Below are 20,784 nucleotides of genomic sequence, written 5' to 3'. Positions count from 1 at the left end.
CCTTGGAGCAGTTCCTGGCACAGGGTGCCATATGAATGTTTGCTGCCATGTCATTTTAGAATTTATTCAACAAGTACTTGCGAAGTGCCAGGCACAATTCTAATGTCCCAACAAATATTACTCCTTTTAATCCTCATAACAACCCTCTTGAGACAGGTAACAGTATATGTAGAGGGACAACTCTGACATGTCACAAAATGTGATGCACTTGCAGACATCACATAACCCTCTCTGGGACACATGGTTGGATTTCCACACTCCGAGGGGATTCTTATCACCTCCCCCAGAAGGGCTTAAGACTCAAGAATGGGAAGAGCAGTTCAAGATTCCCTGTCCCTCATCGAGTTCACAGGTTGGGGGTGGATGTTGTATGTGATTGTGTATGAGGGTGAGTGGGAGGCAGGGGAAACTTGCTAGAGCCCAGCCTCCTTGGAGTCCACCCTGGAACCCAGCTGATACAGGCTTAGAAGTGGCTGCCCATTCAGTACCACGGAAAGCTCCTGGGTGGGAGCCTAGCCTAGATCTCTGGACCCCACCCCTTCCCAAGGCCCCGCCCAGATTTAAAGATCTCTCCAACAGTTTAAAGAGGTGAAGGAGGTCTGGGCGGGCTTGCACACCAATGTCCAGAGCTGATTACACCCTGATTCCCCCACAGAGACGGAGGATGGCCCGGTGGGGAAGAGGACTTTATTGGGATATTAGTGGGGGACACGTGGGAGGGTGAATTCCAGGGAACAACAGACCGTGGGACCAACTGGTGGTCACCTTAAGGAACAATACATTAATGTACAAAATAAATTAAAGTGAGGAGGTCCTAAGCGGGGAGGCAGCTGGGAATACCTGGGGATTTCTTAGGGATGAAATTTGGAATTGGACAGGGGAAATAAGAATTTCCAGCCCCCTCACAAAGGGTGTGAAATGAACTTTTTCAAGACCCCTCCCCCAGGCTGGGAGTTGGGGTTCTGGGTCTCCAGGAAGAGGGAAGGTCTGGGCTCAGCCAAAGGGGTGAAGGGGGCTGGTTCAGGGTCGTTCCTCCAGGAAGCGGTAGGTAGGGTTCTCATAGCCGTGACGCTGCAGTTCACGCAGCTGCTGCTCCTCCAGGGTCAGCATGGGGTCCACCTGCAATAGGGGCAGGGGAGGCAGAGTGGGCCACAAGGGCCTGACCGCAGACCTCACAGCCACTCTACTCCCAGGCTCTGGAAGTCCTCCCCATTCCAGGTCTCTTTGCCTCTCACCTCCACCACTCCATGGCTGATAGCCCCGTAGGGTTTCTTCCTGCGCAAGAGCAGCATGGAGAGGATGATCAGGGAGCCACCACCCGCTCCCATGATCAGCAGACCAGACACAGCCTCTCGGGACATGCCTGTTCCAGCTGGTGCCTGCAGGGAGAGGAGATGGGGCCGGGGTCATCTTGGAGGCTCACCAGGGTCCTGTGTGGCTTTGGGAGTCACAGCCTAGCCACTCACCTCTGACCTCTTCCCCTAAGTACCCAGAATATTCCTCCTCTTACCAGCTCATCTCTCTGAATCTCCGATGAGTGGAAAGGAAAACCCCTTGGAACAGACACATTCACCTGGGGGAGCAGGAGGTGTCAGAGACCCAGAAGTCCGGGCCCCTGCCTCCCCCTCCCCTGGGCCCCAAGAGGGCATCCCCCAGCCCTCTTCTTCCCTAGGACCCTGAAGTCCATGTGCTCAGTCCCTTCTTTCCTCTGAGGCCAAGGAAGCCAAACCCCTAGCACCCTCCTCCTTCAGACCTAGGAGTCCAGGCCCCCTGGCCCATCCTCCCTCCGGTGCCCGCGGGTCCGACTAACTTACCTTTCGTTCATACTGCTCCAGGGCTGACATCTTCTCCTTCTCAGAGGATGCAGCATCTTGTTCTGTGGACCCTACCCCCCAAATCCTATCTCATTCCTGAGAGTCCAGAATGGTGCTACCCCCGCCTGAAGAGGGGGTCAGAAGGGGCACCAGACTCCACCCCAGGAGGCCTGGGGTTCCCCGTGTACGGGCCCTCTTCCATTCTGGGCTCAAGGACTCAGAGGGATTTGGTGGCTGGGGGCTACTCTGTGAGATACTCACCTTTTGGAAGGGCCATGGGGGTGTCTGCTGGCAGCCAGAGGAGGCAAGACAGGTGGAGCAGTGAAGAGAGGAAAGCATCACCAAAGACAGTGTGGGGAAGCCCCCTCCCAGGGGCCAAGGAAGGAGGATCGAGGATCCTACAGAGGCCTCTACAACATTCCTTCCCATCCTCTCCCACTCACTGTGGTGGCTAAGACACCCCCAGATTTTAGGGGATTAGAATTGAGGTTGGGGACCTGTATCCCAAAGTCTGGGATTATGTAGATTTGGGTTAACTCACCATCCTTGGAATCCAGGGGCTGCAGCCCACCCTTGTCCTCATTGCTGCCCCCCGGGGCAGGGACTTCCAATTCACTGGGGCCCAGGTGTTCAGAGTGGAGGAGTTCCTCTGAGGGGAACATGCAGAAAGGTGGTGAGGTTGTGAGCATAGGGATCCACAAAACAAAAATGGGTGAATGGATGGCACCCTAACAATAGAGTGATCGGTGGGGGGAGCCATACGTGTGACCTGGGGAAGTGGAGCTGAGTGTTGGAGGATGGAGGTTGACGATCAAGAGAACAGCCTCCTTAAAGAGCAGGAGAATTAGGGTTTGGCATGGGACATCCAGGAGCAAGTCGCAGTAGATCTGGGGGTTACACTTTCTGGTATTCATTCTCTCGTGAAGGCCCTGCAGCTTGAGTCTGGACTGGGTTTGTGACTTGCTTTAACCTATAGAAGGTGGGCCCAAGTCTTAAGAAGACCTGGCAGTTTCCACTTGCACGGTATGGGGAGCCTGAACCACCATGTAGGAAGTCCAGCTCCCCTGTTGGAGAGACCACGTGGAGGGGCTCCATGGAGAAGAGAGGCCCTGGGCCTACACAGAGAGGGAGAGAGGCTCATTTGTGCCAGAGTCCCAGCCCTCAGCTGATCTGCTATAGCCAAATGTAGTGACACGCTTGACTACTGACAAGACCGGCAGAAGAAACACCCAGCAGAACCCGGAGCAGACGGCAGAATCATGAGCAATGAACATGGTTGGTTTAATACAGCTATAATACCTGGTACATGCTGTCCTGTGACCAGAAGATGAAGATTTCCTATCCTCAGTGTGCATTTGAATTACTCAAAGAAGTTGTTAAATGCAAATTTTCCATCCATGTCTCAAAAGATTCTGATTCAATAGGTGTGGAGTGAGGTCCCTAAACTTGCATTTTTAACAAACTTTTCGAGTGATGCTAATGAAGGACCTTGAAGGACTGTGGACCATTTTTAAAGAAAGACTGGAATAAACCTTGGTTTTCCAAACTCAAAAAAAAAAAAAAGAAAGAAAGAAAGAAAGAAAAGAAAAGAAAAGAAAGTGGTTGATTTAAGCCACTAAGTTTTGGAGTTTGTCACACAGGAATAGATGGCTGAAATGGCAGGGGAGTCAAAGGCTGGGGGTCAGCATTGGGCACTCACGGATATGAGGCCGCAGCTCCTGAGCCAGGCGGGGGTTCTGGTCAAGCAGCCCCAGGCTCTGATTCATCCTTTCCTCGATTACTTGAAGGTGAGTCTGCACCTGTGGGGGAGTGAGTACGAGGGATGAACTGAGCAGTGCAGGCTAGAGATGGGGAAACGGAGGCAGGGTGAAGGAGGAAGGTCAAGAGGGTCCAAGCAAAATTAGCACTTACAATGGACAGGAACTTGGCCATGGGAGGAAGGAAACTGGAGAAGGAGAAGTGGAATACAATGAAAAGGAAAAGATGTACAGAAGACAGGCTGTGAGAGTCTCGGGAAAGAAAGTAAGGAAAAAGGAAAAGGAGTAGTTGCTAGGAAAGGTGGGGCACAGGAGACAAGTTAAGTATAGGGTACAAGGAATATGGTATAGAAGATGGTAAGTGGGTAGGAGGGGCAGAGAGTAGGGTCTGAGCAATAGGAAGTGAGGCTTGAGGAGGTTCTGAAGAAGGCAGTGGAACTGGAGGGTCATATAGAAATGACGTGGTTCAAGGGCAAGACTTGGAGTTCAAGAGCATAGAATGGAGTATTCTTGGACAGGAAGAGGACATCCAAGAAACAGGAATTAGGATCTGAGGGCACAGAGCAAGGGTTCCAGGGAGAACAAGTGGGGTTAGGGGAAAAGGAGAGTTGAGGGGCAGGAACAGGGTTCAAGGCACAGGAGGGGGATTCTAGGAAAGGAAGTAAGAATCCAAGGGACAAGAAGTGGGGTCAAGGGACAGAGAGTGGGAATTCAAGAAAGGGGTCAAACGCACAGGGGTCGGGGAGGCAGCATTCCAGGGTCAAGAAGTAAGGATCTGAGGGACTGGAATGGGTCCCAAGCACAGAAGGGGGAGGTTCCAGGGATAGGAAGGAGGTCCAAGGGATGGAAAGAGGGTATGAGGGGCAAGAGAAGAGTTTGAGGGATGGGGTCCCAGAGGCCGGGGTCTGAGGCCTAGCTGAGAATTTGGGAGCTGGAAGAACCTGAGCACCTGGAGGCGCGTCTGCTGGGCCTTCTCGGGGTCCACGGCAGCCACGTGCTGGTAGTGCCTCAGCGTGTGCCTTTGCTCCTTCCGTTCTGCTCGCAGGTAGCGCCGCAGGGCCAGCAGGACGCGCTCTGGCTGTGGAAGCGATGAAGGCTGCCCAGGCCTGCCCCAGCCCTTTCCACCCCCTGCCCTCTGACCCCACGGCTCCCGCACCTGAGGCGGATCCCCCTGCAGTGCCGCCAGGAAACCTTCCAAGGCAGCCCGGCGCTGGTCGTTGATAAGGGCAGTGACTCGGGTGGCATGGGTCTCCACCAGGCGCTGTCGCTCACCAGACACCTGCTCCTCCAGGGTCTGCAGAATGGACTGGAAGTGCTGGCGAGGGGGTGGGCACAGGGCCAGGAGAGACGTAGTGGGGTGAAACCCAGGTCAAAGGCAGTCTGGAAAGGTAGGGCTATAGGGTCAAGTGGCGGGGGAGAGGGAGGCGTGCAGTGGATCCAGGCCTGGGCAGAGTCAACCTGGGGTGGGACTAGATGACAGGAGACTGACTGGTGGAGCTGGGGCTGCAGGGCCAGGTAGAGTGGGGGCAGGGCTAGGCCTGCTGGGAGCCCCGCTGAAGGTGTTCACTACATGGGTGGGAACAATCTAGGCACAGAGCTGGCCTGTGTTGAGATGAAAGGAGCCAAGTATTGTAGGAAAGGTAGGGCTCAGGCCTGGGCAGGACCCACGGGAGACAGGCTGTAACTAAATAAGACTGAGCTGGGTAGGAGCAAGAGTCAAGTAATGGGGCTCAGCCGAGTGGGGTCTACACAGGGTAGGGCTGTACTAAAGTGAGGCTGAGAGAGGTGGGTCAGAGAGTCATGAGGCTGGGACTACTGAGGAGGGATTGAGTAAAAGGGAGATTACAGGGGCAGGATCAGAGTCAGGGAGCAGGGCTGAGCATCAGAGAGGCTGAGAAGGACCGGGCTGTGTCTGCAGGGGCCCAGCTTGGGAGAGACCTCCAGAGCCAGCCCTCAGAGGCTAGGATCATGTTAAGACAGGGCAAAACATGGCCAGTGGGAAGAGGAGGGAAGCAAAGTCAGGTTGGATGCAGGCCAAGAGGGGCCGAGCCGAGTGTAAGGGTGGGGCCCGGAGAGGTCCACACAAATAGGAAGGGGTGAAACTGGATGAGGCCAGACAAAGCCTTAGCCAGGCTGAGATCCAGTGTGCCCCAGGTAGTGGACAGGCCTGAGTAGGACACCCTGGAGGTTGTCCTACCTCATTCAGGGCCTGTCTGTCGGCTTTAGGCAGGTTCTTGGACTGGTTGTCCGCCATGGCCCATTCACGCATCACCTGGGGACAAGGGGAGCTTCAGGATCCTAGAATCCACCCTGCTCTACCCACTGAATCTCCCCTGCCCCCATCGTTCTTCAGAGTCTCCAGATCCCTTAAGTCCCCCTGCCTCTTGGATTCCCAAGAGAGAGGATTCAGAAAGAATTTAAGGTGGAAGAATACCATGCCTCAGAGTTTCCATGGAATCTGGTGGCATCTCAGTGGGATTCTAGGTGGGTCAGAGACCCCTGGTCATCTTAGGGGTGGTGTTGAGGACTGGAGGTTAATGGGGACTTGGGGACTCTTTAGAGGTAGTCTCAATGTGTCCCTGAGGAATTTCCTGGTATTTAGGGAGCTCTGTGTTATGGGGGGTCCTGGGGCCCCCAGCACCATCACCTCGTTAATCTGACGCATCCTGCGCTCCTCCAGATCCATCTTGGCCCGCAGGAACCCCTCATGCTCGCTGATTTCTCCAGGCATGCCAAAGTACACGTCCACACCATCCGTGGGCCTCGGGGTGGGGGTCACTGCAAGGCCAGGAACCAGGGAGTCAGCCAGAAGCCCAGCTCCAGGTCTCCTTCCCTTCCCAGAGAACTGCATTGCCTAGAGCGCACTGGAGACCCTCATGTATTCACTTCAGCCATAGCTGCTGCCTGGCATCATGCGAAATGTGGTTCTGAACTGGGCCATTACACTATCCTCTAAGCTTTCCCCCCAATAATCCTTCAGACCTGCCAAATGACTCCTCCACTTCCGGGTACCCCCAAACCACCCTCCCCCTTTGCACTCCTCACAGGCTGCCCCTCCCACCTCTACTTTATTCAAAGCCATTCCCATCCCTCCCATTTCCCCCAACAGGGCTTCTCCCCCACAGGTCCCTCTCAAAGAGGCCCCTATACCAAGTCTCCCTTGAATCATCCTCCCCCCAGGGTGGAGGGGACTGGGGGTTCAGAGCCTGCCTCACCTTTGCTGACCCCTGCAGGGGGATGGGAGCTTGAGGGTGGGACTCTTTCCTCCTCTTCCTCCTCCCCAGCCCGTGGGGGCTCCACAAAGTAATCATCTACTGGCTGTAGGAAGGATTCCTCCTCTTCCTCATCCTCACCCCCCTCAACTCTGCCCCCGGGGGGCCACGACCGAGTGGAAGGATCCCTGAGGGAGCAGAAGACCCAAGGCAATGAGAACCTGGGCCCAGGCCCACAGGCTTCCATCTCCTGCCTCAGGAGCCTTGGGTTGGGCATGGAGGCTTCCCTCCCACTCACCCAACTGCTGTCCCAGACGGGTTGGGGGTCACTGGAGGGGGGCAGCACACATACTCCACACCTCGGAACCGATCCGCGCCACAGGGCAAAAGCATGCCCGAGCCATGCAGGATGAAGCCCTGGGAGCTGCAGGCCTGCGGGAAGAGTGGGCCCAGATGCCAGGACTGTGGGGTAACAGAAGGTAGGGGGGAGCCTGGATGCCTGGGTCTTGGGGGCTGATGAGGCTGGGAGCCTGGATTCCTGGTTCTGTCCCATTGGGAAGAGAGGGCTGAGGCCCAGACTCTTGGGTTCTGGAGGAGGAGGGTGTTAGAGGACTGGATCCCTGGGTTCTGGGGGGGTGAGGATGAGTGGGCTGGGTCCTGACCTCCTGTGCCTCCTGACGCCTCTGGGTGGAACTCTCGCACTGGTCCATGCGCTCCTGGTGCAGGAACCGGCAGCCTTCAGGCACCAGCAGGGCCTCGCTCACAAATTCACCCTCTGGCAAAGGGGGGTCATCGATGTGAGACACTGCCGCAGCCACTAGCCCTACCCTCCTCAGAATCCAGATCTCTTATCCTCATAGGCTTTTCTGTCCCACTCTGGACCCAGGCATCCATCTCCCTAATGTGAGCCTGAAACCAGGGCCAGAATCTCACCCCTCGGAGACCCCCCACCTCCGTTCCCCTCCCCCAGCCTGTGACTCACCGAGGCAGCGGAAAGGCACAACCTGGTGGTGGGGGTGGGCACAGCGGCCACCTCGGGCATCCCCGCACCATTGCTCCATGGGGATGGCCTGTGTCGCCTGTTCCACACGTGCAATCTGCAGCTCCGGGTACATCTGGGGGCACCGGGTGGGGGCGATCAACCCACGGCCCCGCCTGCGCTTCTGCACTGGCCATTTCCCTTTTCAAGTCTCTAGTATTCATAAGGACCTCTCCTCCCTAGGCCCCGCTTCTCTGTAGAACAGGTCTTAGATATCTAAGCCCCTCAAGCCCGTTGGCCACGCCCCCTAGTACCTCTCCCTTAAGCCACGCCATCCTTAGGCCCCGCCCCTTTGCCTGTCCGGTTTCTTTACGAAGGTCCCTCCATTGCCCAAAAACTCAATCCCTCTAAGCCCACCTCTCTTGTACTCGCCTCTGCCCCTTCCCCCTATCAGGTTTATCTCCCCATAGATTCCTCCCTTCGTTGAGCCTCGGCTCTCTCTGGCCTCTCAGTAAGTATCCTTTCTCTTTGTGTTAGACCTGCTTTCATAGTCACGCCTCCTAGCTTTCCACTCTCCCACTGGGTTCTACCCCGTTCCCAGTCACGCCGGTCCAAAGGTCTTTTTGTCTTAGCCCCGCGTCTCCCTTGGTCACGTCCACCTACACCTGCTCTTTAAGGAGTCCACTACATTATTGCTAAACTCTGTCTCTTCACTGGACACTTTGCTCAGTGGGCCGTCTGTGCACGGTTCTTCCCCTTTCCTGACCTAGTTTCTCAGAAACAGGTCCTGTCCTATCCTAACTTCGCCTCTTTGTTGGCCACGTCCCCTAGTCTCCCATGCCTTCTTGGATCCCTCATGTCCCTGGACCTTGCCTTTGCACGACTACCTTCTTACGCGCGACCCGGCCCCAAGTTGGATCCCCTTTCTTGCTGGCCACGCCCCTCCCAGTAGGTCCCGCCTACCTGTCTGCAGTACTCCAGCACGCGTTGCGGGTCCCGGAGACAGCGTCGTGAGAGCTGTGGGTCTGGTTCCCAGCGGCCGGTACGCAGGTCCCGGTGAAGGGTTGGGCGCCCGCATAGTCCAGCCACCTGCGCAGACCCTGGGACCTGGGGGTGGGGACGGAGGGGTCAGCGAGGGCACGGGGGACGCGGGCATGTGAGTCCCGTGGTCCTTTGCTCCCTAGGACCCAGATATTCACAGCCCCAGCACCAGCCCCCTCCACCAAGCACAGCGCACCGCCTCCATAGACGTTCGGTTCCCCGGGAAACAGCTCCCACAGGGCGGGGGCGCCCCAGCTCTGCCGTTGCTATGGCGACCCGGGTCCCCCGGGATTCTCGCGGCCTTGTTGCCGCGGAGACAGGCTCCGCCCTCACCCCAGCTCAGCCGCACTAGAGCTGAAAGGGTTAAACGTGAATGGAGGGGGAGGAGGTCAGAACCCAGGCGTTCGGGCCCCTCCTCCCTCCATCCTTAGCTCATGCTCGCATTCTCGGGTGCAAAGGCCACAAGGCCTGGCTTCAGGGCCCTGCAGGCCTGGACACCAAGTCCTTGAGGGATGGAGAGCTACATCCTGGCTTGGGGGGCGGTGGCTGGAGGCCTAGACTTCTGGGTCCTAGGAGCCTTGCGGGAGACCTCATCTGGGTCCAGAGGATGCAGGGGGCCCAGATTCTTGGCTGTAGGTGCCTTGCTGCCTGGTGGGTCCTGTTCAGGTGGGAAGGGTCTAGGGCTGAGTCACCTAGGTCGAGAGGGTCTGAGGGGGCTGGACTTCTGGGACCACGGGCCCTGGAAAAGCCAGTTCCTACGCTGGGGGCTGGAGGGGACTGGGACGACAGATGATAAAGGAGATGGGGCCTGGACTTACGGTTTTCTGAATGCCTAGCGCAGTTAGCGGCGCCGGCGGGCCCGGCCACCTAGCTGGAAAGACTGCGCTTTCTGCTCTGGACCTGTCCGCATCGGGGTCCAGAGGCCCGGTCCCGCCCCTTCCCCCATCCCCTTGGACCCGGCCGGGCCTCACCTCGGCAGCGCTGGGACTCCCACCGGCCAGGCTCCCGACGGCGAGCTGCGCGCGCAGAAGCAGCAGCAATAGTGGCAGCAACAGCGGCAGCGGGCCCAGACCGCGAGCGGCGGGGATGGCGGGTCCCATGTCCCGGCCCTCGCGCCCTCACGTCCCCAGCACTTCCGCCCAGCCCGGCCCGGCCCCAGCGGTGACAGGAGCTCCCAGCGCCACGGCCGCCGCCACCTCCTCCTCCCGCCGCCCCCGGGCTGCGCCGGCGCCGCCAGCCCCGCCCCGCGCTGGCCCCGCCTTCCTGGCCAGGACAATAGCGTGGCAGCTCTGGGCACAGCGGAGAAGCTTGGAAACCCCGGGTGGGAACCTGCGCCAGGCCCCCGCCGCCTTGAGATTCTAGGCGTCCCACCCCATGCAAGCGCCTAGCCAGGAGTCTGGGTCACGGGCTTCCTGGTTGGGGATTCTGAGTTCTCCCTCAAGACTCTCACCACCAGTGTTCCCCTCCCTCGGATCCAGATAGTCACAAATCATCTCCCTTCTCCTCTAGGAATGCAAGCATTGGAGAGCGGCCCCCACCCCCAAATCGTCTCTTGAGGTCCCAGGAATACAGGCCTCCAGTTTCCCCAATCAAGAACATAGCACTTGGGCTTCCCTGGTGGCGCAGTGGTTGAGAGTCCGCCTGCCGATGCAGGGGACACGGGTTCGTGCCCTGGTCCGGGAAGATCCCACATGCTGCGGAGCGGCTGGGCCCGTGAGCCGTGGCCGCTGAGCCTGCGTGTCCGGAGACTGTGCTCCGCAATGGGAGAGGCCACAACAGTGAGAGGCCCGCATACCGCAAAAAAAAAAAAAACACAAAAAAAACAACATAGCACTTGAGACCCAGTCCCCTTCTCCCTCAGATCCAGGAGTCTGGGTCCCAGGTACCTTCTCTCTCAGGACCAGAGACCAAGCCCTCAGCCCTTTCTCCCTAAGACCCACGAGTCCAGGCCTTCTGCTCTGCTTCCCAGGAACCCCAGTCGTCTAGACCTTTAACTCCTAGATCAAGGATTCATGAACAAAAGCCCCCAGACCCTTTCTTTAAGGATGAGCTGAGTCAGGTAGCCAGCACCTCAAGATAAGAGTTGACCCCCATCCTTGCTGTAAGGATCAGGGCATTTCTATTTTCCCACCCCTAGCCTGTCCTTCGCCCCCTCCCCTTCAGGGCTCACTTCTTTGTCTCCTCAAAATGCAATGTAGAATTGTCTTCCCCAAGCTGACTGGGGCAGTCCTGCCATGTGTGTGCATCTGTGCATGTATGTTTGTATAGATGTATCTTAAAAGAGCCTAGAGTGCTCAATGGGTAGCAAAGGGCTGGGGGGGTGGCTCACGGTTTTTTCTACAGCCACTTCATAGTCTAGGGTAAGAAGAAGGGCCTTGGGGCAGCTTCGATGGACCCCTTCTTTGATAGACAGTAATAATGCCAGGAGAATCTCTAAGACATTCACTTCGCAACCTTTTAAATTAAACATAAATATTCTCATTCTCAGAGTCCAACACCACCCCCTCACCCCCCTCAACCCCACAACAGCTCTCACCCTATCCTTACTCCTTGGGTCCAGTTCTTCCAGGGCCTTTAAGGAAGGTAGAAAAAAATCAAGATAGTGACCATCTTGGATTCCCAGGGAGTGAATGGCCATTTTGGCTGCAATTCCATGGGTGAAGCAAAGTGCCCCTTGGGGAGAGCCAGGACAGGTCCTCCATCTTAATCTGCCTTATGTTGCCTTTCTTCTCAATGCAGGTGGTCATCTTGAAATATCTTCTTTCAGTGTTGGGAAACAACTTCCTTCTCTGCCCCTAACTCCCATCACCCCCTGTCCCCCCATCCCTCTGCAAAGGGTCCATGTGCCATCTTGAATCTCTTTTACACAGGGGAAGAGGTAGGCACAGTGGCCTTCTTGCTCCCACTTGGGGCATCCCCTTTGGCTGAGTTGACTGTGTATCAATGACCCCGACAATTGTAATGACATTTCCCTCCCCTCAATGTTCAATTTTGGAAGAGTAAGGTCACCAACTCGTTCTGGTTCCTCAGAAATCAGGACAATCCATTATGGTAAGTTGAAGGTCTCAGGACTCTTCAGCTGGAGAGATGTCACACATGAGTCTGGAGACGCGGGTGGCTGGGGGTGGGGAAGGCAGCATATGGGAAGTGGGGAGTCCTGGGGGCCAGATCTGGGGGTCCAAAGGATGTGCGTTTGATGTAGCTGGTAAAAGCTCGAGGATGGGGTGTGGTGAGATAACCTGCCTTGGCTCTATATAACCTGCAGGGGGGGACAATGCCCACATGTGTTTTGAAATCATAGAAGGTAGGGGTCCCTGGAGGTCCAAGAGGGGAGAAGGGTGGTAGGAAGAGACCTCCTCCAGGGGCTTCTCCAAGGCTCAGGCTCACACTGACTCCTCGGACCTTGTAGTAACCATTGGTTGGGTCCTGAGGGGACAAAATGGGACTTGGTAAGGTATGTAAGGGTACAGCGGGGTGAGGGTCACTGATGGAGAGACACACTGAGATACAGCCAGACCTAGGGGGAGACGAAAAGATAGAAACAGGAGCAGTCAGAGACTCAGAGACATATAGACTCTGGTAGAACAAAGTGACACAGAAAAACAGTGACAAGAGATGAAGGGACAGAAGGAGATAGGCAGAGAAAGACAGAGACCGAAGGATATAGGCCTGCTGAGGGGTGGCGGTGTGGAAGGAGATGCAGAGGGAACAAGAGAGAGAAACGGAGATCAAGACATTAATTCATTCATTTGCCCAACAGCCTTGAGGCTTTGATTCTGAGTCATGCCCTGTGCTGCATGCCTAGACATCTCTCACTAGGATAGACCTAGCCCTGTCCTCATGGAGATCCAGGCCAAAGGAGAAATGAGGAATCACTAGATAGAGCCAGGAAGGTCAGGGTTGTGATGGAGGAAGTTCAGGGAGTGACTGGGACAGCTATGGGGGAATCTTCAGACTGTGATGGGGAAGCCTAGCTCACAGTGGTCATGGCTATGACAGGTGAAACACAGACAGAATGATCAGGGCTACGAGGAGGGAAGCATGAGCTTTCTGGAACCAGAAATGTTTGAGTTGAGACCAGAGGAATGATGGAGAGAATTGGGTAGGTATGTGAAGAAAGGTAGGAGAGTTTCGGGCCAAGAGAATAGCATGTACTAGGTACAGAGAAGAGAGAGAAGGGCTCTGGATTGGGGACTGGGGTCAGTGGGGACTAAAAGAGATGGGACCCTAAAGGATGTACAAGTTTGGGGAAATGTGAGGCCAGTGTGGAACCTGGTAGGTAGAAGGGGCCTGGGTGAAGCAACCAGGGAGAGGCATCTAGGAGGCCTGAAACATGACTGTGTTGGGGAAAGCACAAGCAGACTGAACCTTGAACTGGGGCTCAAGATGGAGGCCAAGGCTGGGGCAGATATGTGGGCATAGTCAGCAGATAAACAAACTGAGACTGGAGGTGGGTGAGACAGCCCAGGAGGCAGCAAGAAGTGGGTGGAGGGGGTTAGGTGCCAGCTCTGGGGGCAACAGAATGAAAAAGGAGGGAACAGAAGTGGAGAGAGGGACTTCTCTGGTGGCGCAGTGGTTAAGAATCCACCTGCCAATGCAGCGGACACGGGTTCGAGCCCTGTTCTGGGAAGATCCCACATACCACGGAGGAACTAAGCCCGTGTGCCACAACTACTGAGCCTGTGCTCTAGAGCCACAACTACTGAGTCTGCATGCCACAACTACTGAAGCCAGCGCACCTAGAGCCCATGCTCTGCAACAAGAGAAGTCACTGCGATGAGAAGCCCATGCGCCGCGAGGAAGAGTAGCCCCTACTCGCCACAACTAGAGGAAGCCCGCGCGCAACAACGAAGACCCAACGCAGCCAAAAATAAAAAAATAAAAAATAAAAAGAAAGAAGTGGAGAGAGAGTTGGAGATACAGTGAAGGGAGCCCCTCTTTTCCCAATGCTCACCTTGGTCTCCAGAGCTCCCTCCTCATCCAGAGCCAGGTCACTGTGGTCTGTGTGCACGATGGGGCCCTGGGGTAGGGTGCTTAGTGAAAGGGAGTGTAGTGGATCCTCTGGCCCCAGTGCCAGACCCCAGAGACCCTCAGTTGAACATCTGAGGCCAGGCAGGAGGGACCAAGGGCACCTGAGAGCTGGGGTCTGGGCTCAGGACAACAAAGAGCCTTAGGGACATATTGGGTCTAGGGAATAATTGGGTCAGGGGTGTATTTGGATTTGGGGGATATTTGGATCTGGGGATCACGGTTGGGACTATGGCTCTTTTTGAGTTTGGGGCGCCCAGTTGCGACTGGGATCACAACTGGGACTGGGTTACTATTTGGGTCTTGAGGTACCGTCAGGTCTGGGGACCCTGGCATCCTACCTGGTCCTTGCTGCTGCCTGTCTCCTCCTCGGAACCCCTCGAACTGGAGCCGTTGCTGCTCCCTGGGATTCGCACCAGATTCTTTTGCTTGGAGAAAGAGGCTGAGGCCAGGGACATTGGGGGTGGGGGCAGAGGTAAATGATGGGGCTGGGTCACGGTCTGTGGAGACCAGTGAGCAGGAAGAGAGAGGACTGGGGCAAATCAGGTCGGGAGACTGGGACAGAACCCTGGCCTAGGAGAGTAAGGGGTGTGTGACCCTGAGGAGATGGAGTTAGAGCTTGAGCAGGGAATCAGGTCCTGAATGTGAGCCAAGGCCAGTGAGGGTCTAGAGAGGCAGGACTGGGACCAGGTCCCAAGGCCAGGCCAGTCAGTGGGCAGGGCCTGTGTATGGGCCTGCGGTGGGGCTCAGGTACTGACCCTTGCTGTGGCGCCAGCAGCAGAGGGCCACCCCAATGACGGCCATAAGGAGAGTCATGGCCACAGCGGCCACTCCAGCCACGATCCGCACAGCGGGCAGCAAGTCTGTGGGAAGAAGAGGGGGTTCCTGAGGATGCTGAGCCAGAACTGGGGAACAGGGCTTGGGGCTTTTGTAGGGAATCTCTGGGTTCAAAGGTCACCAAGTTTGGGGATTCCAAGTTTTGCAGTCCCCTAGCTTGGGGTCCCTGGGTTTAAGGACTCATGAACTTGTGGTTTCACAAGGTTAAACTCCCTGGCTTTAGGGAGTCTTAGACTTTGAGGGTATTTTTACTCTGCCTATATTTGGAGATTGCCTTCTTTGGAGCCCCTAAGTGTGAGGGGTCTCTTAGTTTAGGATTCCGTATTTGAGGGAAATTATTGTTTGGGGACCTCAGGATTCAACAGACTCATAGTTTTGAGGCTCCCAAGGTTTGGGGGTCTCTGCACTTGAGGGTCCTCTGTTTGGGGGCTGTGGCATTTTGGGGGCTTGAAATAATCAGATTTGGGGTCTTCGGGCCCAGGGTCTCACCTCTACGTCCCAGGCTGACCTGGGTGCCTCCTTCGCCCAACCGGTTCCGGGCAGTGCAGTTGAAGCCCCGGCTAAAGTCGGACTCCTGGGTCCCCGAAATGTGCAGCACAGAGATCAGGCCTGGACCCTGTCCCCCGCGGCCCTCTGGGGCTGGGAATGTCTCCACCAGGAACCGACCCCTCGACCCCGCCGTCAGGAAGCCCTCATCCCAAGACCAGACCTGGGGGCACAGAAGAGGAGGGTCACTGAGGAGACGAAGGAGGGCGGGAGGAGGAGGTCAAGGTGTAGGGAAAGTCACAGATAATCACAGCAGTTTTGGGAGTCCGGCTAGGAGGTCTGGGATCACCGCTGGAAGGGTCATGAGAGTGGAAACTTTCCTTACCACGGCTTCTGGGGCGGGAGAGGCGAAGACTAGACACTGGAGGCGGGCGGGGCCCCTCAGGAAGGCGGGCGCAGAGTGCAGGGCGGTCACCACTGGGGGAGCTGGTTTGGAGATTGTGGACCAATCAGAGGAGAGGCCCCGCCCCCCCAAGGCCCGTTCTCAAGCAGGCGAGGCCAGGCTTGGGCACTCCCCACTAACCCCAACCAACTAGGCCGTGCCTCTCAACAAACTTCGAACCCCTCTGAGGCTTGCCTTCCCTAGGTCCCGCTTCAATCCAAGGGCCCCAGCCGTCAGTTAAGCTCCCCTTCCCAAGGCCACGCCCACTCCCATTAGCCCTCGCCCCCTCTGCCCACTTATCCCAGGACATGCCAGGTCCACTAGGAAGCACCGCTTTCTCACCGTTCACAGTCAACCTAGCTTCCGCAGCGCCGCCCCGCAGGCCCGAGAGCCCCGGCCCAGCTCTGCACACGTAGTCGCCTGCATCCTTCGGCCCCACCGCGAGAAGACGCAGCGTGGGCCCGGAGGCCAGCACCTGGGATAGGGAAGGGGTGTCAGGGACACGACCATGGGAGAAAGCACCATCTACTGCTAGCCATGGCCACAAGCCCCAGGTCTGGCCTCACCTGCGCGTCCCCGCGGCGGGTCCAGGTTACCCGTGGAAGCGGATTCCCGCGCCAGACACAGCTGAAGGAGGCGTCTTCCCCTACGTCCACGGATAAGGGTTTCGGCTTTGCCTGCAGAATCGGCCCGACTGGAGGAGACAGAGGAGGGGTCACATGACCAGGGAGGGATGCAACTTCTGACTTGGGATTAGCCACTCAGAAACGACACTCCCAAGGGCCATTGGGTTTAAGCCCCCAGTTCACAACTCAGCTCGTACGTCCGGCTCACAAGCCCCGGCCCCGCTCGCGCCCCGCCCCTACTCCACTTTGGTACTGATCCAGCACAGCCAAATCCCGCCTAAATCCTACTTCGGCCCCACCACCTCCCGCCGTCCGTCAGAGCCGCGCCTCGCCGTAGCCCCAGTCCCATTTCTCTCACCCCACTTTGGCCACACCCACGGCCCCGCCTCTGCTCACATCGCACATCCAGCGCTGTGCTGCGGTTGGCGCTACCCACTGCGTTGCTGACCTCGCAGGACACCGGCGCAGTCAGGAATGAAGCGTCCGCCACTATCTCCAACATTGGCCCGCGGGCCCCAAGCACAGGGGAGCCCCCCTTTGCCCACCTGCGAAGGTGGTGGGCTGTGTTGTCCTTGATCCCTAAGCACACCTACTCACGTCCTAGCCCCAGCCCTCCCCAAGCCTGTTCTCCTGGCTGGGGAGAAATGATCTGTGTCCTCACCTATAGCCAGTGACAGGAGGCTGGGCTGTGGCCTGGCATAGGAAAGTGACCTTCTCTCCCTCCTGCACTGTCTGTGGTTCTGCAGACAGAGTCACCACTGGGGGGTCTGTAGAGGTGAGTCAATGGTCAGTGGTGGGCAAGGACATGCAACACCTCCATTGATGACCTAGTGGTCCAATTCTCAGGTCCTCCCCCCAGGAGTCTGAGTCCCCAGTCCCCTCTTCCCTTTCAGCTAGGAGTCTAGGCTTCCAGTACCCAATTCCCCCAGGGACCCGAGGTCCACAGCCCTCTCCTTTCTCATACCCTGAAGTCCAGGTCCCAGCTCCCTCTTTCCCCAAGGACCTCAGGCTCAAGGCCCACAGTGTCCAACTGCACTCACACTGCAGGCTCAGTGTGATAGCTGTGTCCTTCCCCGCAGGCAGGGCCTGACTCTGAGCCCGGCAAACCAAGATGGCTCCATCATCGTGGCTGGAAGGGGTCAATGATAAGATGCTCTCCACTGACCCAGTGGTTCCTTCCTTCAACAGGGTCTGTAGGTTATGAATAATAATGATGATTTCATCTGCCCTTAGGTAGTACTTACTTTATGTCAGGCGCTCTTCTAGGCATTTATAAATATTACTTTATTTAATCCTCACAACTATCCTAGAGGTGCATACTACTATTAACTCCATTGTACAGATAAGTAAACTGAGGGACGGAGAGGTTAAGATCGACTAACGAGTGGCTGAGCCAGGATTTGAACCTAGGTAGCCTAGCTCTAGAGCCCTTATACTTAAGTATGTACCAAGGATCCCAATCCTTGAATCCCTGCCCTCCCATGCCTCCTCTGGATGAGCCTGTGGTCTGAGTGGACCCCCAAATTTCCCTGAATGAGCAAGGGCTGGCACAGAGACTTGGACCTGACCTGGCGGAAGGTGGCCCCACCTAGCCGGACCCCATCTCGGAACCACAGCAGCTCAGGGGTGGGGTGGGCATCCCCACGGCTCCGACAGGTCACATTCGCAGGAACCCCAGCGACCAGAGACACAGAGGGGCCACCCAGCACCTGGGGGGGTTCCGGAGGCACTGTAGGGTGGATCTGGGGTCAGAGCTGGATCCTGGGCCCAGAGACCCTGATCTTCCCAGCTCTGACCGACCACTCCTCCGTTCTCCCCGGACTCTCATATTCCCAGCTAGCACTGGTGGTCCCCCTGGGCTCCCCAGGGACAAGTGGCCTGGGTCCTCACCCAGCACATGCAGTTGGGCTCGTCGAGAGCGGAGGCCTGCTTGTGTAGCTTGACATTCGTAGGATGCTTGATCCTCTATCTCTACGGGTCTAATGTGGAGGTCGTGCTGGCCACTGGCTGCATTCCCTGATATCCAGTACCGGGACCACCCTGGAGTCAGGGAAAAGGCAGTCACACCATGGTTCTGAGTTCTTGGCCCCAGGCCTCCATCCCCAGACATCCCACACCAGAAAGACACTACCAAAAGTGGGTGCAGGGCCAGAGAGACACTAATCCTCTCCCAATCCAGAGTCGCTGCAAACTTGCGGGGGTGCGGTGGGGTGTGTGTGTGTGTGACAAATTCAGGAAAAAAAAAAAAAAAAGCAAGAAAACAATTGCCATAAAAGTCAGATTAGATACTACCTCCTGGGTGAGGAGGGAGTGGGCTATGACAGGGGAAGGGAATAAGGAGGGCTTCTGGGGAGCTGGCAAAGGACCTGGGTAGTCGTTACATGGCTATTTTAGAATTGTTTGGCAAATCTTCCATTTATGCTTTATGAGCCTTTCTGCACTTATGCAATATTTTACAATCAAAATCAAAATTCCCAAACCCTATGGGTCACCTCCAAAGAAGAAGCTGAAAATTCTGAACTCGCAAATGTTTCCTTGAGCCCATTCATTTCCCAAACTTGAAAACGTCAAAACAGAAACTTCAGTTACAGCCCAAGCCCAGCACCCTCACCCTGGAGTCAGCCCCTCCCTGAATAGATAGAACAGCCTCACCTGGCAGGTCTCTTTCGCCCCCTAGAGCCAGCCCATCCTTAGTCCACTGAACCAGCCCCCAGTATGCGCCCAGGGCACAGGGCAGACGGGCCTCGTCCCCCAGCAGTACCACCAGGTCTTCTGGCTGTTGCAGGAAGTGGGGTGACAGGCCTAGGAGAATGGAGCGGAGGAGCAGAGCAGAGCTTAGCGCATTCAAGAGTTCCCTCACTCAGGAGGGAGTTCAGTCCCCAATCCCCTCTGCCCTCAGATCCAGAAGCCCAGGGTCCCAGAGTTCTCCCTCAGATCTAGGAGTCTGAACCCTCAGCTGCACTTACGACAACTGGCAAACAACCCTCTCTTGTATTTATCTGCCCCTGCCCCTCGCGGTACCTGCACGCCCTCTGAGGCAGAAGAGGAGGACAAGGAGTGCGGGGACCAGCATCCTGAGTGTGTGTCCCCCAAGATCCAGCAAACTTGCTGTTGCACTGGCTTCCCTGCCAGCTCCTTCCTCGGCAGCTCACCTCCCACCACTCTAGCCTGGAGTCCCCTTCGCTCCCAACTCTTCGCTCCAGGCTAGAAGCACCCCCTGTCTCTGGCCCAGAGTTCTCCTAGCCTGCTCCGCCGCAGGCTCCGCGGCTCTGAAACTCAGGCCAGTTCCGCGCGCTCGGTCTCGGAGAGACCCTGGAGGGCCTGATCCCCCTCGCCCCTCCCCGGCCCGCCTTCTGGGAGACCCGCCCTCTTCCCGCTGAGAAACTCCCGCGGCCCAGACGCGGACGAATGGGGGCACGCAGGGCCGGGTACCCCCAGCGGGAGGACACCCCTGCGTCCTTTCAGTCTGAGAGCTGGAACACCTGGGTTGAAGGAGGGGGTACCGGCTGGGTTGGACACCTGCACCCTGCCGGGGTTGGGGGATGGCTGGGGGTGAGGAGGAGGGAGGGGAGGGAGTGGAAGAAACTTGCTCAGCCCGGGTCCTGGAGGGACCGCGCTGAGTGGAAACGGAGCTATAAATGGGAACCCCTGGGGACTCGCCAGTTTCCGCGCCCCGGAGAAGCGGGGCCCGGGGCTCCTCTGGGCCTGGTGGGTCAGGAAGAGGGCACCGTGTTTGCCTGGGGGGCAGCTGGGACCCCCCGAGAAGGGGGGTTCAGCTCTCCCCATCTCAAAACCCCTTCTCAGAATATCCCTCTGCCTGCCTTGCTACCGCTGCAAACCATAGCACGTCCTAAGATCCAGGAATCCAGGCCCCCAGCCCCTCCTCTCCCAGGACCTTGTGGTCCGGGACCACCCCCTCGCCCCACTCGGCCGTGGTTGCCGGGCGACGGCTGGGAGGCGGCGGTGTCCGGGCTGAGTCAGGCGGGGAGGCTGGGAACCACGCAGCTTGTCCTGACGGCTACATGCCGCCCAGCTGGGGCGTTCCCACGCTGCCGGCCCGCGGTGCGCTGCGCAGCTGGCCGGGCAGGTGGGAGGGACCCTGAGCCGACAGAGCGGGGACTGGGGGCCTGGGACCCTGGGACCCTGGGTCTGACATTCTCGAGCCTGTAGAGACTGGGGCTCCACACTCCTTTGTTCCTGAGCTCAGATTCTTGTGTCCCTAAATAGCAGGGGCATGGATCCCCAGGATTCTAAGACTAGGGGTTCAGACCTCTGAGGACTGAGAAGCTAATGGCCTGAGCTCCAAGTTTCTGAGGAGTTGGGGACTCAACTAGGTCCCCTGCCTGCACCAGAGTGCAGTTGGGAAAGGATGACCTGGGGTCAGAAAATCTGGCCTTAAATCTTAGAGTCACTGGATTTAACCACCAATCTCTTTCCCACCCCCACTCAGGCCCAGGAGGATTTGAAAATCAACAGACAGTGAACATCTGCCCTAAGTCCTGTGTGTGCATGGGGGGTGGGGGGTGGGTGGGAAGGATTGGAGGCCTGAACTCCCAGGTCCT

General features: G+C 57.2%; 2 protein-coding genes across 3 annotated transcripts; both read right to left on the bottom strand.

The window, feature by feature from the left end:
• Nucleotides 1-1,020: 1,020 nt before the first annotated feature.
• Nucleotides 1,021-9,903, bottom strand: APLP1 (amyloid beta precursor like protein 1). 2 transcript variants are annotated; one of them, XM_007471012.1, is made up of 17 exons: nt 9,775-9,903; nt 8,726-8,869; nt 7,766-7,898; nt 7,446-7,558; nt 7,082-7,215; nt 6,787-6,971; nt 6,219-6,349; nt 5,769-5,843; nt 4,728-4,886; nt 4,521-4,649; nt 3,514-3,613; nt 2,356-2,463; nt 2,076-2,102; nt 1,815-1,885; nt 1,511-1,573; nt 1,236-1,379; nt 1,021-1,119 (listed from the first exon to the last, which is right to left on the bottom strand). In XM_007471012.1, the coding sequence occupies exons 1-17, from the start codon at nt 9,901-9,903 to the stop codon at nt 1,021-1,023; spliced, it is 1,944 nt and encodes a 647-aa protein (XP_007471074.1). The 2 variants fall into 2 exon arrangements, with proteins under 2 accessions (XP_007471074.1, XP_007471075.1); XM_007471013.1 differs by having other exon boundaries at nt 2,076-2,099.
• A 1,990-nt stretch (nt 9,904-11,893) lies between these two features.
• On the bottom strand, nt 11,894-20,378 carry KIRREL2 (kirre like nephrin family adhesion molecule 2). Its single transcript, XM_007471098.1, has 16 exons — nt 20,245-20,378; nt 19,244-19,296; nt 18,875-19,024; nt 18,113-18,262; nt 17,791-17,951; nt 17,263-17,413; nt 16,884-16,989; nt 16,619-16,767; nt 16,163-16,290; nt 15,939-16,071; nt 15,540-15,640; nt 15,158-15,377; nt 14,592-14,694; nt 14,173-14,281; nt 13,758-13,823; nt 11,894-12,229 (listed from the first exon to the last, which is right to left on the bottom strand). The coding sequence occupies exons 1-16, from the start codon at nt 20,376-20,378 to the stop codon at nt 11,894-11,896; spliced, it is 2,250 nt and encodes a 749-aa protein (XP_007471160.1).
• Nucleotides 20,379-20,784: the final 406 nt, after the last annotated feature.

The sequence above is a fragment of the Lipotes vexillifer genome, unplaced genomic scaffold, assembly GCF_000442215.2.
Source record: "Lipotes vexillifer unplaced genomic scaffold, Lipotes_vexillifer_v1.1 scaffold182, whole genome shotgun sequence".
NCBI lineage: Eukaryota > Metazoa > Chordata > Mammalia > Artiodactyla > Lipotidae > Lipotes > Lipotes vexillifer.
The sequence above is the reverse complement of the archived record's forward strand: the minus strand, read 5'-3'. Positions and strand labels throughout refer to the sequence as shown.

Coding starts and splice junctions, on each gene's coding strand:
- APLP1 (XM_007471012.1), bottom strand. CDS start 9,903: ATGGGACCCGCCATCCCCGCCGCTCGCGGTCTGGGCCCGCTGCCGCTG. Junction 7,899..8,725: donor TGCTGGAGTACTGCAGACAG/GTAGGCGGGACC, acceptor CGGTGCCCCCAG/ATGTACCCGGAGCTGCAGAT. Junction 4,887..5,768: donor ACAGACAGGCCCTGAATGAG/GTAGGACAACCT, acceptor CCCCCTCGCCAG/CACTTCCAGTCCATTCTGCA.
- KIRREL2 (XM_007471098.1), bottom strand. CDS start 20,378: ATGTCAGACCCAGGGTCCCAGGGTCCCAGGCCCCCAGTCCCCGCTCTG. Junction 16,768..16,883: donor CCTCCTGTCACTGGCTATAG/GTGAGGACACAG, acceptor CCACCTTCGCAG/GTGGGCAAAGGGGGGCTCCC. Junction 16,291..16,618: donor CACAGCGCTGGATGTGCGAT/GTGAGCAGAGGC, acceptor TGTCTCCTCCAG/TCGGGCCGATTCTGCAGGCA.